Source organism: Hemitrygon akajei, chromosome 9 (assembly GCF_048418815.1).
Source record: "Hemitrygon akajei chromosome 9, sHemAka1.3, whole genome shotgun sequence".
NCBI classification, from domain to species: domain Eukaryota; kingdom Metazoa; phylum Chordata; class Chondrichthyes; order Myliobatiformes; family Dasyatidae; genus Hemitrygon; species Hemitrygon akajei.
Genome location: NC_133132.1, coordinates 51,232,702 through 51,248,284, shown reverse-complemented (window position 1 = coordinate 51,248,284; position 15,583 = coordinate 51,232,702). Strand labels below are relative to the sequence as shown.

General features: G+C 44.5%; 1 protein-coding gene across 1 annotated transcript in view; it reads right to left on the bottom strand.

The window, feature by feature from the left end:
- The window catches only part of LOC140733105 (acyl-coenzyme A oxidase-like protein), a 318,950-nt gene that overhangs the window by 275,309 nt on the left and 28,058 nt on the right, over window positions 1–15,583 (bottom strand). Inside the window, exon 2 of the mRNA XM_073055961.1 lies at window positions 10,049–10,165. Coding sequence (XP_072912062.1) covers window positions 10,049–10,165 — 117 coding nt within the window. The remainder of the gene's footprint in view (window positions 1–10,048; window positions 10,166–15,583) is intronic.

The following is a 15,583-nucleotide window of genomic DNA, read 5'->3' as shown; positions in this document are numbered from 1 at the left end:
TCAAACTGCAAACACTCCCTCAATCAGCTCCCTCACACTGCAAACACTCCCTCAATCAGCTCCCTCACAGTGTAAACACTCCCTCAATCAGCTCCCTCAGTGCAATCACTCCCTCAATTAGCTTCCTCACAGTGCAAACACTCCCTCAATCAACTCCCTCACAGTGCAAACACTCCCTCAGTCAACTCCTTCACACTGCAAACACTCCCTCAATCAGCTCCCTCACGCTGCGAACACTCCCTCACAGTGCAAACACTCCTTCAGTTAGCTCCTTCACAGTCCAAATTCTCCCTCAATCAGCTCCCTCACAGTGCAAATACTCCCTCAATCAGCTCCCTCACAGTGCAAACACTCCATCAGTCAGCTCCCTCACAGTGCGAACACTCCCACAATCTACTCCCTCGCAGTGCGAACACTCCCACAATCAGCTCCCTCACAGTGCAAACACTCCCTCAGTCAGCTCCCTCACAGTGTAAACACTCCCTCAATCAGCTCCCTCACAGTGTAAACACTCCCTCAATCAGCTCCCTCACAGTGTAAACACTCCCTCAATCAGCTCCGACAGTGCAATCACTCCCTGAATTACACCTCCTCTATCATCTTCTGCACAATGCAAACACTCTCACTGTCCGATCCTCCGCAGTACAAACGCTTCCTGTCAGCTCCCTCCCACTGCACACTCTCCCTCAATCAGCCGCCTCCCAGCAGAGTCACTCCCTCTATCAGCTCTCTCACAACCCAAACACCTCCTATATCGGCTCCTTCAGTTCAAAGTCACTCCTATCCATTCCCATACAGAGCAAACACTCTGTCTGTCAAATCCGTACGAATGAAATGGCTCCCTGTCTCTGCTCCATTAGGGTCAATCGCACCGTCTCTCAGCTTCCTGACAGTGTGTTCACTCCCTCCGCCAGCTTGTTGCGGAACGGGGTCGGTGAACATCCCCTAGTGTGAGACTCCCCCTTCTTCTGCCTTCTCCATCGACACCAGTGACTCCCACTATCAGATTAATTTTGAATGGTCCCACTCCCTTGGCCATCTGTACTGGAATGAGTTCACTCTCTTCTCACTCTGCCAAACCCTGACGGTGAATTCATTCTGGAGCCCCAGACTAGTGCTGTAATAAAATCCACACACTGCATTGTGTGTAGAGCCACAACAAGCCCCACGGCTTTATAGAAGGTTGCGGAAACTACATGGAATTAATAGGCCAAACTTTCCGACAAGCATGAACAAAGCATCAATTGGCATCAAAGCGGAAAGAAAATATCTGACGGAGTCTTCCAGTAATGCATTCCACAAAGTCGTCTGCTTTTTGAGAAAGGGAACACAGTCTACGTAGACAGAGTGAGCGAGCCCTGTGACTCATCAACTCACCCACTGAACTTGTGAATGATTTCCAACTCCCCAGAACAGGAGATCCAGGGGTGGGGGCAAGGATTTAACTCTGACCGTGGCCAGATTGTTACAAGCTGTCACAGAATGTGGTCGTGGCCGGTACAATGACAACTGGAAAGGAGCAGGGAGATGCAATCCAAACCCTTCAAGGACCCCACTGAGGTGACTCTTCTCAAAAGGTGCCTCACAGAAAGATATTCCAGCCCACAGGTATCGATGGCCTATGATCCATCCTGAAGACTGTTGTGAGCCATTTAGGGAGCCTTCAAAGTTCATTTTACTGTCAAAGTATGCGTGTACCATATAACTCTGATATTTGTCTACTCTATATAGCTATTAAACATAGAAAGAGCACAGGTGTTGATGAGCGAAAAGACATCAACTCCCCCTCAACCAGCTTGAAAAAGAGCCCAAAATCCCCCCTCTCGCCCGCAGCAAAAAAACAGCGACAAAAACAGTCAGCGATCCTCTACACGTAACAATCCCCGACCCCCTCACCCGCAGAAAAGAACAGCGACAGTAGCACCAAACCTCCAACCACCACCCCCCACACACACACACAAAATTAACAGATCACCTGCCCGCCAATCGGCCACAAGAAAGACAACATCGAAATACTGAGGGAAACCAATATCAAGTACAGTCCAATTATCTCATAAATCTCAGAGAATGGGAAACATCGTTTCTCTGCATACAAGGAGAGTGGCCGCACAAGCTTAATCCTCCCTACAGGGTGGCCACTGACACGGTCCTAATGCTGACGATCCAGGGCTGAGCACTGCCTACTCGGGGCCAAATGTGCTGAACTGAGTCTGAACGCCGACCAGGGGCCAGACACGCCGAGCCATCGCTGACACCCTCGGCATTCACCTCGATGCTACAATCTTCCTGACCGCTTCCAGATGAGGTCATTCATGAGCCTGCGCCTCATCTCTGATCTTTTCCACGAGTCAGCTTGTGTTCTCGGGCCTTGTCAGCACCCACCCCCCCCCCCCCACCCCGTCTCTGATCGCCATGACATAGCACAGTGCTGGATCCTTCGATAGAGATTCAAACTGCATGTTATACAGGCTCCCAACAGCTTCCATAACACAAACAAAACAAAAAGAATGAGCAGAAGGTGCAGAAAAAGTGAAATCATTGGACAGTTTTTGCTATCTGAAAGATGTTGCCCATGGAATCGTTGTTTGATGGTGGCATCTTGTTTGCTCGACTTCCTTGACTTCTCTACCAAAGAATAATCAGAACTGGCCTGATGATAATGATTGAAGACTGAGAAGATAATAAGAAGTTTTAATGTGAGGAATTCATGAGCTGGAAGCTCCAGTATTCCTCACTGGAGAGGAAACAGCCCCACATCACCTCCTGATGCAGGGTTCCTATCTGAAACTTTGACAGTTCCTTTCCTCCCAATGACGCTCCTTGACCCGTCAAATTCCTCCAGCAAATTATTTGTGGCTTCCTTCTTCTTCCTGCTGCCATGGAAAAGCAGCCAGCATAATCAAGTACCGCTCCCACCCTGGTCATTCCCTCTTCAACCCTCTTGTGACAGGCAGAAGATACAAAAGGAACTTCCTTACCACTTGCCGACAGACCTGATCAGTGCAATTGACGGCAGTTCAGACGTAATCTGAAAGTCACCACTCAAGAGAAAATAAGTCACAAGAAGAAAGTGACACACAGGAAAACAAAACAAAATTGGAATAGAGTCTCACAGACTCTATCAATGAATCTGTCATATGATCTATGATATCATAGAATATCATATTCTATCATAGAATCATTTAGCATGGAAAGTGCCCTTTGGCCCATCTGCTCTATGCTGACCAAGATTCCCATCTAAGCTCGATCCATTTGCCCCATGTCCCTTTAAATCAAGAGTTCCCAATGTGGGGTCCACAGACCGCTTGGTTAACAGTAGAGGTCCAGGGCATAAAAAAGATTTGAAAACCCTGCTCTTTTGCATAGTACTGTACCTGACCTTTAGAATGTGGTTAATGTATGTGCCTCAACTGTTTCACTTGGGAGCTCCTTCCAAATACTGAACATCTTCTGGGTGAAAAAGTTGCCTCTCAGTTTCTATTAAGTTTCCCCCGTTTCAGAAAACCTATGTCATCTAGTTCTTGATTCTCCAAACCTGAAAAAAAGACACTATCTATATCCCTCATGATTTTGTACACCTTTATCAGATCTCATTTTACTCTCCAATGATAAAAGACCCAAACTGCTCAGTCTCTCTCCATAACTCAGTCCCTTGAGTCTGGCAACAACCTTGCAAATTCCTCTGTACTCCTTCCAGCTTAATTGCACATTCCTTACAGCAGGGTGACCAAAACTGAACACTATATTCCAAATGGGGTCTCATCAATGTCTTGTGCAACAGCAGTAAAACATCGCAACTTCTGTATTCAGTGCCCTGACTGATGAAGACCAGTGGGCCAAGAGTCTTCTTCACCACCCTGTCTACCCTGCAACGTCACTTTCAGAGATGGGAAATTTTCTGGGAGAAGTTTGGTCATAAAAAAGTAACCGTTGAATAAAAACATTTCAAGTATTTTGAGGAACTGTGTTAGTGTTCACTATCGTTATGGGAAGTATTAATAACTTCAGTTTCCATCACCTCTGTAGTGTTCTCATTAAACATAATAGAAACGTTTAAGAAGAACCCAACCTTTCATGTCCTGTTAGTTAATGTTTTATGAAGCTTTCAAAACCACAGCAATTTAGAGCCATGTCTTTAGGGACCACAGTTTCTTTGTTGCAAGGCAGCACAACTCAATTCCAAGAATGTGACTGAAAGGACAACAAGAGAAAAGGTAAAGCCATGACCCTTGCAAATGGTGGCAGAGTTAAATTTAGAAGCACTAAGAATGGGCCGACATTGAGATTAAAAAAAGAGAGATGATCTCATCAAAGTATATAAAATTCTTAAGGGGCCCAACAGGGCCAATGTGTTGCTGATGTTTTCCAAGGCTTATGTCACAATCTCAAAGTAAAACTTCTTTCATCCGGTCCACATGTGAGAAGAATGTCTTCACTCAGAGGGTAGTGAATCTTTAGAACTTTCTCCCCACGTGGACTGGGGAGGCTCAGCATATTTTGTTGGACATTGACAACGTAAGATGCCTCAGGCCTGTTTCCTTTGTTTGGTGGAGAGACAGGTGATGAGGCAGCGGCGTGGTATCAGTTGCAGCAAGGACTAGGCCTCAGGCCTCTGGTTCGCCTGCTGCTGCAGTCCAGGTGAGGAGACACCAGATGCAGTGTAGCATGTCATCCATGCTCAGTGGGGCCTGGCCTCTTCCATTAGAGCTGCCCTCCAGTGTTTGACCGGTAGATTGACAGAATGGATTGCCAGGAGCTGTACTATCAATTTGCCTGTTGCTCAGAGTCTTGGACTATAGATGGGTTTCCTTGCATAACGATGTGTGTGTTTTTCTTCTCTCTCTGGCTATTTTGATTTTGAATGTATATTATGCACCTGGGACCCAGAGGGAAGCTGTCTCATTCAAATGTATCCATGTATGGTCTGAATAATAATTAAACTTGATTTGATTTTGATTTAAGGAAGAGATTGATAGATTTTTAAATACTATGGAACTAGGATTTATCTCAGGAAAGTGGCACAGAGATAAGCAGTCAGCCTTGATCTTGATGACCGATTGGAACTAGCATGAGGGACTGAACGATCTGCCCCTGCTTCTATTTCATACGCCAAATGACCCCAAGGCCTGAACTAGTGAGTGTTACAGGTGGTGCAGTGACACTAATTGGCAGGTTACGTAAGAATATATGAAATAGAAGCAGGAATAGGCCATCTGGCCCATTGAGCCTGCTCTGCCATTCAATAAGATCATGGCTGATTTGGCCACAGACTCATCTCCACCTACCTGCCTTTCCCCCATTACCCCTGATTCCCCTGCTATGCAGAAACCTATCCAACCTTGTCTTAAACATATTTACTGCGGTGGCCTCCACTGCTTCATTGGGCAGAGGATTCCACAGATTTACCACTCTCTGGGAAAAGCTGTTCCTCCATATCTCCTCCTAAATCTACTCCCCTGAATCTTGCCTGCCCCTATCTTACCTACCCCTTTCATAATTTTATATGTTTCTGTAAGATCTCCTCTCATCCTTCTAAATTCCAGTGAGTACAGTCCCGGGTGACCCAATCTCTCCTCATACTCTAACCCCTCATCCCTGGAATCAACCTGGTGAACCTCCTCTGCACTGCCTCCAAAGCCAGTATATCCTTCCTCAAGGTAGGAGACCAGAACTGCACACAGTACTCCAGGTGTGGGGTCCCCAGTACCCTGTACAGTTGCAGCGTAACCTCCCTGCTCTTAAATTCAATCCCTCTAGCAATGAAGGCCAACATCCCATTTGCCTTCTTGAAAACCAACCTTCAGCGATTCATGCACAAGCACTCCCAAGTCCCTCTGCACAGCAGCATGCTGCAATCTTTTTACCATTTAAATAACAATCTGCTCTCCTATTTTTCCTTCCCAAGTGGTTGACCTCGCATTTACCAACATGGTACTCCATATGCCAGACCCTTGCCCACTCACTTAACCTCTCTGCAGATTCAACATATAATCTGCTGGAGGAGCTCAGTGGGTCAAGCAGCAGCTCCGGAAGGAGAGGAGCTATTGGCATTTCGGATTAAAACAGTTCCTCTCCTCCCTCAGACGCCGCTGACCCACTGAATTTCTCCAACCAATTGCTTGCTGCTCCAGATTCCAGCACCTGCAGACTCTCGTGTCTCCTGATGTAGATCAGTAGCATGAAAATTGTTGCTGAGGATGCTATAAGAAAAATGGGATCAATATGGGTGGCTTTTTGACGGTCGGTAAAAGCATTTGCGGCTGAAGGGCCTTTTGCCAGCTTCAGTGACCCAATGGCCATGAACTGAACTCCCAATGCAGCAAATTCACTTAATCTGAGTACTTTTAAGAAAAGCCAGTGTTACAAATGAGGTCTATAAAACCAGGGGACCTTTGGAGACTTTACCTAGTTCACAAACACCTTTACCAGTGATTCCTCTGTAAACTCTGTGGAAATTAATAGACAGTCGACAGTTCAGGTCAAGACCCTTCTTTAGGACTGGAAAGGAACGGGGAAGACGTCAGAATAAAAGGGTGGGGGGGGGGAAGAGGAGTGAGGACAAGCTAGAAGGTGATGAGTGAAGACAGGTAGACGGGTGGGAAAGAAAAAGGGCTGGATAAGAAGGAAGCTGGTAGGAGAGGAGGGTGGACCATGGGAGAATGGGAAGGAGAAGGGGGCCCAGGGAGAGGTGATAGCTAGGTAAGAAGAGGTGAAAGGTCGGAGTAGGGAATGTTTTTACCAGTAGGAAAATCGATTTTCAACCCTGGTTACAGCTTAACCCTTGGTCCACTCCAGTTTTACCCCATCAGAGACGACCCCTGCAGGTTTATTAGCTTCTTTTATTTCCTTCCCAGATCTGACAGAGGGTCATCCACCTAAAACATCAGCTGTTTCCCGACTCAGAATATTTCCAGCATTTTCTGTTTTAATTTTAGATTTACAGCATCGACTTTTTTTGTGTTATGTGGGAAAATATAATCACTACAGAGCAGAGTTCAAAGTAGTTTGAAAATTCATCATCAGCATTATGTACCGAGTTATATGACGTGGACGATCATGATCGTTCCATGACCATGATTGTTCGTGGCAAATTTTTCTACAGAAGAGGTTTGCCATTGCCTTCTTCTGGGCAGTGTCTTTTACAAGTTGGGTGACCCCAGCCATTATCAATACTCTTCAGATATTGTCTGCCTTAGTGTCAGTGGTCGCATAACCAGGCCTTGTGATGCGCACCGGCTGCTCCCATGGCTTCATGTGACCCTGATCAGTGGGGTGGGGAGCGGCTAAGCAGGTACTACACCTTGCCCAAGGGTGACCTGAAGGCTAGCGGAGGGAAAGACTGCCTTACACCTCTTTTGGTACAGACACATCTCCACCCCACCACCCAGAGTTTAAAGATTAGGAATTTTGAATTAGGGCCTGATGTTAGGCTTTAGTTCAAAGGGTAAATGATTTATGAAACAGGTTATTAATTATGAGTGTAATAGTTAAAGAGGCTGCCAGCTGGAAACAGTAATGCAGCAGGAATGATTTTCTTATTGCAGTAAGCCTTCCTCTTGGTCAGCAAGTCACCAGCTTTATAGAAAAAATTATTGGTAAGAAAATCTTTCAGCTAAGCGGTGTAACAGGCGACAGGAGCATCTCCATCAAGGGAGGGGAAAAAATACTCTTGAGGGAGTGGCGTGACACAGCTGAACAAAGTGAGGTGTTAGTGGTCAACCCCTTTCCTTCAAAGGTTCACACACCTCTTTTAGTAAACATTTTACCAAGAGTAGTATATGGAACACACGTTATTAATGTCTATGATGAGAAATCAAACCAATGAAATCTATTTGATAGCTTTCTGTTTTACCTTTTAAGCTCTCTGCAAAGAACAATTGACAATCATAGACTTTTATGTGTTGTATTTACTTGAGATCACAGGTATATGTGAGGACAAAACCTTATGACATCTCTGTTCCAAAATCTACTTGCTAATGCCATAGCAATTCCCTCCAAGTATTGCATTGTATTGTTTTACTGATTGATTGACATAATGATGATCAAGAATAGGTCTAATACAGTTAACAGTCATCCTTTGGTATTATAGTTTGTGTGTTCATTCTGTGCCACGTCATATGATGTGGGTGATCATGGTCTTTCCATGACCATGACTGTTCCTGGCTACTTTTTCTGCAGAAGTGGTTTGCCATTGCCTTCTTCTGGGCAGTGTCTTTACAAGACGGGTGACCCCAGCCATTATCAACACTCCTCAGAGATTGTCTGCCTGGTATCAGTGGTCGCATAACCAGGACTTGTGATGTGCACCAGCTGCTCATACGGCTGTCCGCCACCAGCAACCCATGGCTTCCTGTGACCCTGATCGGGGGGCGGTGGGGTGCTTAGTTGGTGCTACACCTTGCCAAGGGTGACCTGCAAGCCAGCAGAGGGAAGGAGTGTCTTACACCTCCTTTGGTAGAGACATACCTTATTCTCATGACGCTAAATAGTTCAGAACTATTATGGGGTGGGCACAGGGGGCCTGACTGAACTGGTCATGATCCACAAAAATGTGGTATCACCGGTGCTCCCTGGGTCCCACTCACATTGTTCGTATCGAGCAGGTGCCCTCACAGTCAGAGCTTTCCTGAGCAGATGACATATCACTGCCACCCCCCACCCCACCAATGCATGGTATGCCCAGCAGAGCTGCAGTTGGGGAAGAGACGGTCATCCTCCTCTCAGCAGACTGGATTTGCTAAGAGGGTGTGGAGGTGGACGCAAGGGCCCACGTCCAAGTTCATTGCCAGCAGCTCCGGAGCACCCTCTGATCTACGGGCTGTTCCCGAGGACAGACATCAGGTGCTGCTGGGAGGTCATCAGCTGGGTGAAAGATGTCCGAAACCTATTGGCCTTCCAGCACAGTGAAATGTCTGTACGGGAATGCTACAGGCTCACTCAGTCCAGGCAGCTGGAGGGCGTGCTGAGGAATGCACTGAGTTCAATGCAACTAAAGCTCTGTCGGGAACCAGAGTATAGGCTCCTTCCACTACTACACGTGGAAGGGCAAAAATGGGTGGTGGAAGCCCCTCAAACAATCAAGTGATGTATTACCCTAGGAAGCCACGCGAGAGGCAATGATGCTATACTTGTTTGCGGTCTTCTTCTCCTTTTAAACTTTACCCTACTGAGTGCACCAACCACAGATGTAAAGGCGTTTTCTTGCACTGTTTCTTCCTTTGCATACCTGGTTTCCTGAATAAAGTCTATTTTTGAAATAAGAAACCATTTACATTGAGTAGCCCAGACACTGGAAAGATAACAACGGAGGAGCCAGCAGCAGATCAATGCTCAAAAAGGAAAGTGCACTTCACTTTCCTACAGTAATATTTCCACCTTTCAGCCTTACTGCCTTGGCTAAGACGTTTCTGTATCTCCTACCAGATTGGATAGACAGTGCCCGGGATGGGATGGGTCTTCAATGACGTTACGAGCGCACCATGGGCCTCGAGAGTTGTGGATTGTCTCCAGGTCCGATAGTTGAGTCCCAATGATGTGCTGAGCCATCCTAATCACCCATTGGAGTGCTTCGTGATCTGTCCTGCTATGACTAGAATATTACACTGTCAGTGGGTCTTGAAATTTTAATATTTGTAAGTGGCTCAGTAAATATCAAAATTGGGCAGGGGAAATGGAATTACATCTCTGTTTTACGGGGTCCAATTGAGTATGGTCAACCACCAAGGGACTAATGGAACAGCAAGGGTGACCCAGGGATATTAGGGCCTGTTAGGAGTCCTCATACCATATAACCGTATAACAATTACAGCACGGAAACAGGCCATCTTGGCCGACTAGAAATTGGACTAAACACAATAAGAGAAAATCTGCAGATGCTGGAAATCTGAGCAATACACACAAAATGCTGGAGGAACTCAGCAGGCCAGACAGCATCTACGGTAAAATGTACAGTCAACGGTTCGGTCCTGCCGAAGGGTCTCGGCCTGAAACATCGACTGTACAATTTGAACCATCTGGTTTCTGGTCAGAACTTGATTTTTTCCCCTACCTGCTTGTAAAGGTCAGAGCGAGGGAGGCAGCAAGGTGAGGCATAAGGCGAAGGTACTGGGTCTGGTGCTCGATGATTTTCACTTCTTCTTTGTCTTTGGGTCCAAACTGCCGGCGGCTAACAATGGAAGTAGGAGAAATTCATTAGCAAAGGATGTGAGAGAAGTTCTGGTAGCTAAACACAACATGATTGGAAGTTAAACTAATCCCTTCTGCCCACACCTGCCATTAATTACATACTCCCCCCACATAACACTCCACAGAGAGTGGATGTGTGAGGGTCTCTAGCGAACTCAAGTGCGGCAATCACAGAGACTTCGGATTAAAACAAAACTAAAGATTTACTATCAGAATCAGACTTGGGTTTATTATCACCGGCATGTGACGTGAAATTTGTTAACTTAGCAGCAGCAGTTCAATGCAATACATCATCTAGTAGAGAAAAAAATAACAATAATAAACAAAACATAATAATAAATAAACAAGAAAATCAATTACGTATATTGAATAGATTTTTTAAAATGTACTAAAACAGAAATACTGTATATTAAAAAAAGTGAGGTAGTGTCCAAAGCTTTAATGTCCATTTAGGAATTGGATGGTAGAGTGGAAGAAGCTGTCCCTGAATCGCTGAGTGTGTGCCTTCAGGTTTCTGTACCTCCTACCTGATGGTAACAGTGAGAAAAGGGCATGCACTGGGTGCTGGAGGTCCTTAATAATGGACGCTGCCTTTCTGAGACACCGCTCCCTAAAGATGTCCTGGGTACTTTGTAGGCTAGTGCCCAAGATAGAGCCGACTAAATTTACAACCTTCCACAGCTTCTTTCGGTCCTGTGCAGTAGCCCCTCCATAACAGACAGCGATGCAGCCTGTCAGAATGCTCTCCATGGTACAACTATAGAAGTTTACAGAAATTAACTAGAAAAAAATGGAGCTGAGATAAGCTGTACAGAATGTTGATGAACTGAAATCACTCCTGATACACAGAAGGACTCGGGTCTGAGTTTCAGCTGACAAGGAGCCACGGTGACCTAACAAAGAGGGGTTGACATGCCCCCCCCATGAAATACACCTTGGAACATGTAGGAATTCCCGACATTAACGTTACCGTGCTAATTAAATTATCCTAAATTAAAGAAAAGTGATAAATACACTTGTCTCATTTGTGCTCCATGGGGATTGCTAAACTCTTTTGTCTTTAGTTTAGCAATCCCCATGAGCACAAATGAGACAACTGCAAAGAGAAAAGACAAACCTAGAGCGAAGACAAACAATTAAGACAGCAAGCAATCCAAAGATGGCGCACACCTACCAGGTGACATTGAGAAAAATACAGTCCACATACTATCTGACACAAAAAACTTTTTCTTAAAAACAGTCCTAGCCAGAACAGAGCTCTGTAGTTCACTGTGCTGCTCTGAGGTGGCACGGTGGCATTCAGCAAGGGCTCTCGGCTCTGTGGACCTGTATTGTATTCTGCTCTGGGGTGCCACCTGTGTGAAGATCTCACAGTCTGAGGAGATGTTGCTGATTTCCTCCTACATTCCAGATGCATGATGGTAGATTAATCAACCCTCAGCATAGATAAGAGGCAAAAAGAGTCAAAGGGAAGTTAAAGGGCAAATGAGAAAAATTGGTCGGATGAGTTACGGGGAATCAGGAGAGCGGGATACGATAGTGGGATTGCTCAGTGGGGGGTTGGCCACATGCTAAGCCACGTCTCTTTTTGTGTCCTAAATTGGTATGCAGCCTTGGAGATCGTACAATGGTATTTAAATGCAAATTATGTTGAGCTAACAGGGTAATCCCCTTATTAATAACAAGGAGCTCACATTGCTTTAACTGCCTGGAACTGACTGAGCACAGATCACAAAACAGGAAGAAAAAACTATTTCCACTGGTTGAGAGATCTAAACTCTATAGAGTCATATTTTTCAGAAATGAAGCTACAAGATGAAGCAAAGGGTTACAGGAATTTGGAATATCCTTCTACATAGGGCAACTGCTGCTATGTTAATTATTAAAGCCATGAGACTGGCAGAATTTTGGTCACCATAAAATATTAAGAGCCATAGAAAAGGGCAAATTAAATATGCAATTGTGTAGAGATCAGAGGTGTTTGTTATGTATTCAAGTTTGCAGACAACACAACAGTAGCAGAGGACACAAAAAGTCTGCAAAGGGATATGGGCAGATTGAGTGGGCAAAAAGATGGCAAATGGAACATAATGTGGGCACACGTGAGGTTAACCACTTGGCAAGTAGAGTTGAGAAGCACTATTTTATTTAGATGGTGTAAGAGTTCTGCACACTGCTATCTAAAGAAAGATCTGGGGATTCTGTGCAAAAAAAGGAGAAAGTTAATAGATAGGTGCACATAAGAACATTAGAAATAAAAGAGGGAAAAGGCTATTCGGCCCTTTGAATAAGATTGTAGCTGATCTTCTACCCCGGCATCATTTTCCCAGTCTTTTCCCAGATCTACTGACGCCTTTGATATATTCAGAAATCTATTAATCCCTGTTTTGAATGAACTCAGTGAGTGAGCCGCCACAGCCCTCCAGGTTAGAAAATTCCAATGATCCAGCCACTACTTGAGTGAAGAAATTTTCCTTCACCTCTGCCCTGCCTGGCCAAATCTTTCTGAAACTGAGCCATAGTTCAAGATTCCCTATCTAAGAGAAACATTCTCCACATATCTATCCTATTACATCCTTTAAGACTTTTTCATATTTCAATTAAATCACCTCTAAATAGCCTGCACAATCTCACCTCATGGCAAATCTGTCAACCTAGGGAACCCCCTGTGAATCTTCACTGCACTCCCTGTAGGACAGTACATACTTTTTAAGGAGTCCAAAATTGTCAATAATACTTGGTGTGGTCTCACCACGGCTCTGTATAAATCTTACTCATATTCAGGTCCTCCAGAAATAAAAATCAAAATTTACCTGCCCTTCCTAACAGCCTGCTGCACTGGCATAATAGTTTTAAATAATATGCAGAAGGATATCCTGGTGGTTTTGAGCATCAATGTTTCCTATCTTCCATCCTATAAAAATACTCAATTTTTTTCCTACTTAAGCAGTTAACTCTGTCTTTATCATACTATACTTTATTTTCCAAATTGTTGTCCACTCACTCAGCTTTTCTATATTCTCCTGCCGTCTCTTAGCATCCCCATCAATCCTCATGTTCCTACTTGGTATTGTCTGATCAGCGAACTTGGATATATTATACATGATTGCCTCAGCTAAATTGTTGTTGTAGACTGTGGATGTCTGAGGACCAGCCCTTGAGGTATGGCACTAGAAACAGCCTACTGACCAAAGAAGGTCCACACTTATTGCTCCCTTTCTCTCCATTTGCACTAGAATGGTGGTCGCCAACCAGTCAATTGCGATTGACCGGTCGATCTTTGAGACATTCCCAGTAGATCCCAAAAAAAAAGAAAAATAAATACACAAATACATTATGCTTGATAAACCTTTTGATGCAAATATGTAGTAACTTCTACTTTGAAAAAGGACCACTCAACAACTTCATGCCCAAAAGGAACAGTTTTATTTAGGACGGTAAAACGATATTCGCATACAGAGCTTTCCACACAGAAAAGACCGGAAGTAAAACCCCACAACCCCGGAAACAATCTCTCTTTACAAACAGTTTTCGTAGCGGGAGTATTGCTATATTACCATAATCCTAATTGGTATTAATTTATATTTATAATGCTCACATTACAACACTTCTCCCCCTTTAAATTCCAATGTTCCCCAAATGTAAAAGAAATGGGAAACAAAAACAGTGGTGTCATTAGCTTGCGTACCTCTGAAACTTATATTAGTGTCTCAGTAACAGTTTACCAATACTAGGAAAGTTGAGGAGCTGAAATCGGGGTTGAAGGCTCAGAGGACGTGGATCGACAAGTGTTAAAGGATTTGTCACTGAATATTTTTCACGACAGTTAGATGAATCACTGGATGTATTGCAGACAGCTCAGCTTGTATTCGTCAGAATGGCTTTTCAGGATTTTACAACAAAGGAGGACTTCCTCACTCTTTTGCACTTAAAGGAGAGAATGAGAGGTGAGGATGTTTACAATGAGTTAATAAAAATATCCATGAAAATGACATCCCCATTCATAAACTGGTGGCAATGACTACTGATGGGGCCCTAGCAATGCGGTGTGTGTGTGTTGGTTTTATAGCACTGTGCCGTAATGACCCTGATTTTGCCGACTTCCTGGATTCATCAGCAGGCCTTGGCTGGGAAGGTCGTGGACTTTTCTCATGTAACGACACTGGTGGTCAAACCGATAAACTTGATTCAAGCAAAAGCGCTTCAGCACCGCTTATTCAAGGCGTTATTGGATGAGCTCGATGCCAGCACGGCCTGTTTGATATGCTAGTTACAGTGTTTTCTTGGTTGAATTAATTTGAAAGTTTGACAAAAGCATTTTATGTAATTAAATACAATTAGCCCAAATAAAGGACCTCAAGTTGGAAGCACAATCTGAGCTGTTTTTTCTCTGAACGATTTAGTAGGTAGATCTTGCCTTTCACTAAGGCCAAGGTAAGGGAACTTGGGCTTAAAAAGGTTGGTGACCACTACTCTAGAACATCCCCACAATTCCATGAGCTGTAACTCTAATCAACAGCCTCCTGTGTGGGACGGTGGAAAGCTGCTATTTCTTTACCAAGACATATTACTTTACTTCATTTGTACTAGAAGCTGTCTTTTCTTGGCGGTTTCTCGCACTCTCTTCATTAGAAAACAAACGCAGATTGGACAACTACTTTGCAGAATGCCCCCAGTCAGTGAACACGTGAGACCGCGTGCTTCCAGCTGCCTGATACTGGAATTCCCCAACCCACGCCCATTCTGACTTCTGATTTTGGACTTCTACACTCTCCCAACAACGTCCAGATCAGTCAATTCCGGTTAATTAGGACACACCAGGACCAGTACATTTTGGCCCAATTATCCAAAGTTTCCTGGAAATACTCAAAGAGGTTGTTACGAACCCCGTAACTGGGTCACTTACCAGCAAAGATAGAGAGGTCCGCTGAAGTCTGATGGTACTATTTTTAACAGTATTTATTGATAAATATACACAAAATAATATCAATGCAAACATACAGATAATATACTTCGTCAATACTAAATCTAAAAGCGCGGGTATAATAATAATCAATAAGAAATAGCTCTATCGTTGTCTAGGGGATAATGTATTGTCCGATGGAAATATAAAAGTCACTTTAGTTCAGCCAAGCTGTAGGCTGCAGCCTTTTTGGTTGGAGAGAAAGACGGAGGTTTAACTTGCCCATTCCTTTTATGATGTCAATCCTTCAAGAGTCGTTGGGGGACTGATTTCCCCTTCGAGGTTAGCTAAAGCCGTGCTTCCGTGGCAAGACCCACCAATTCTGAGGCAAATGGAAAAGGACGCACGTGGGCTGGTTCCACCGGCTTTCGCTGTTACGCTGTTACAGGAGTTCTAGCGTTTCTTCTGGTGCGTCTGAAGGGGCTGTTCCTCAGA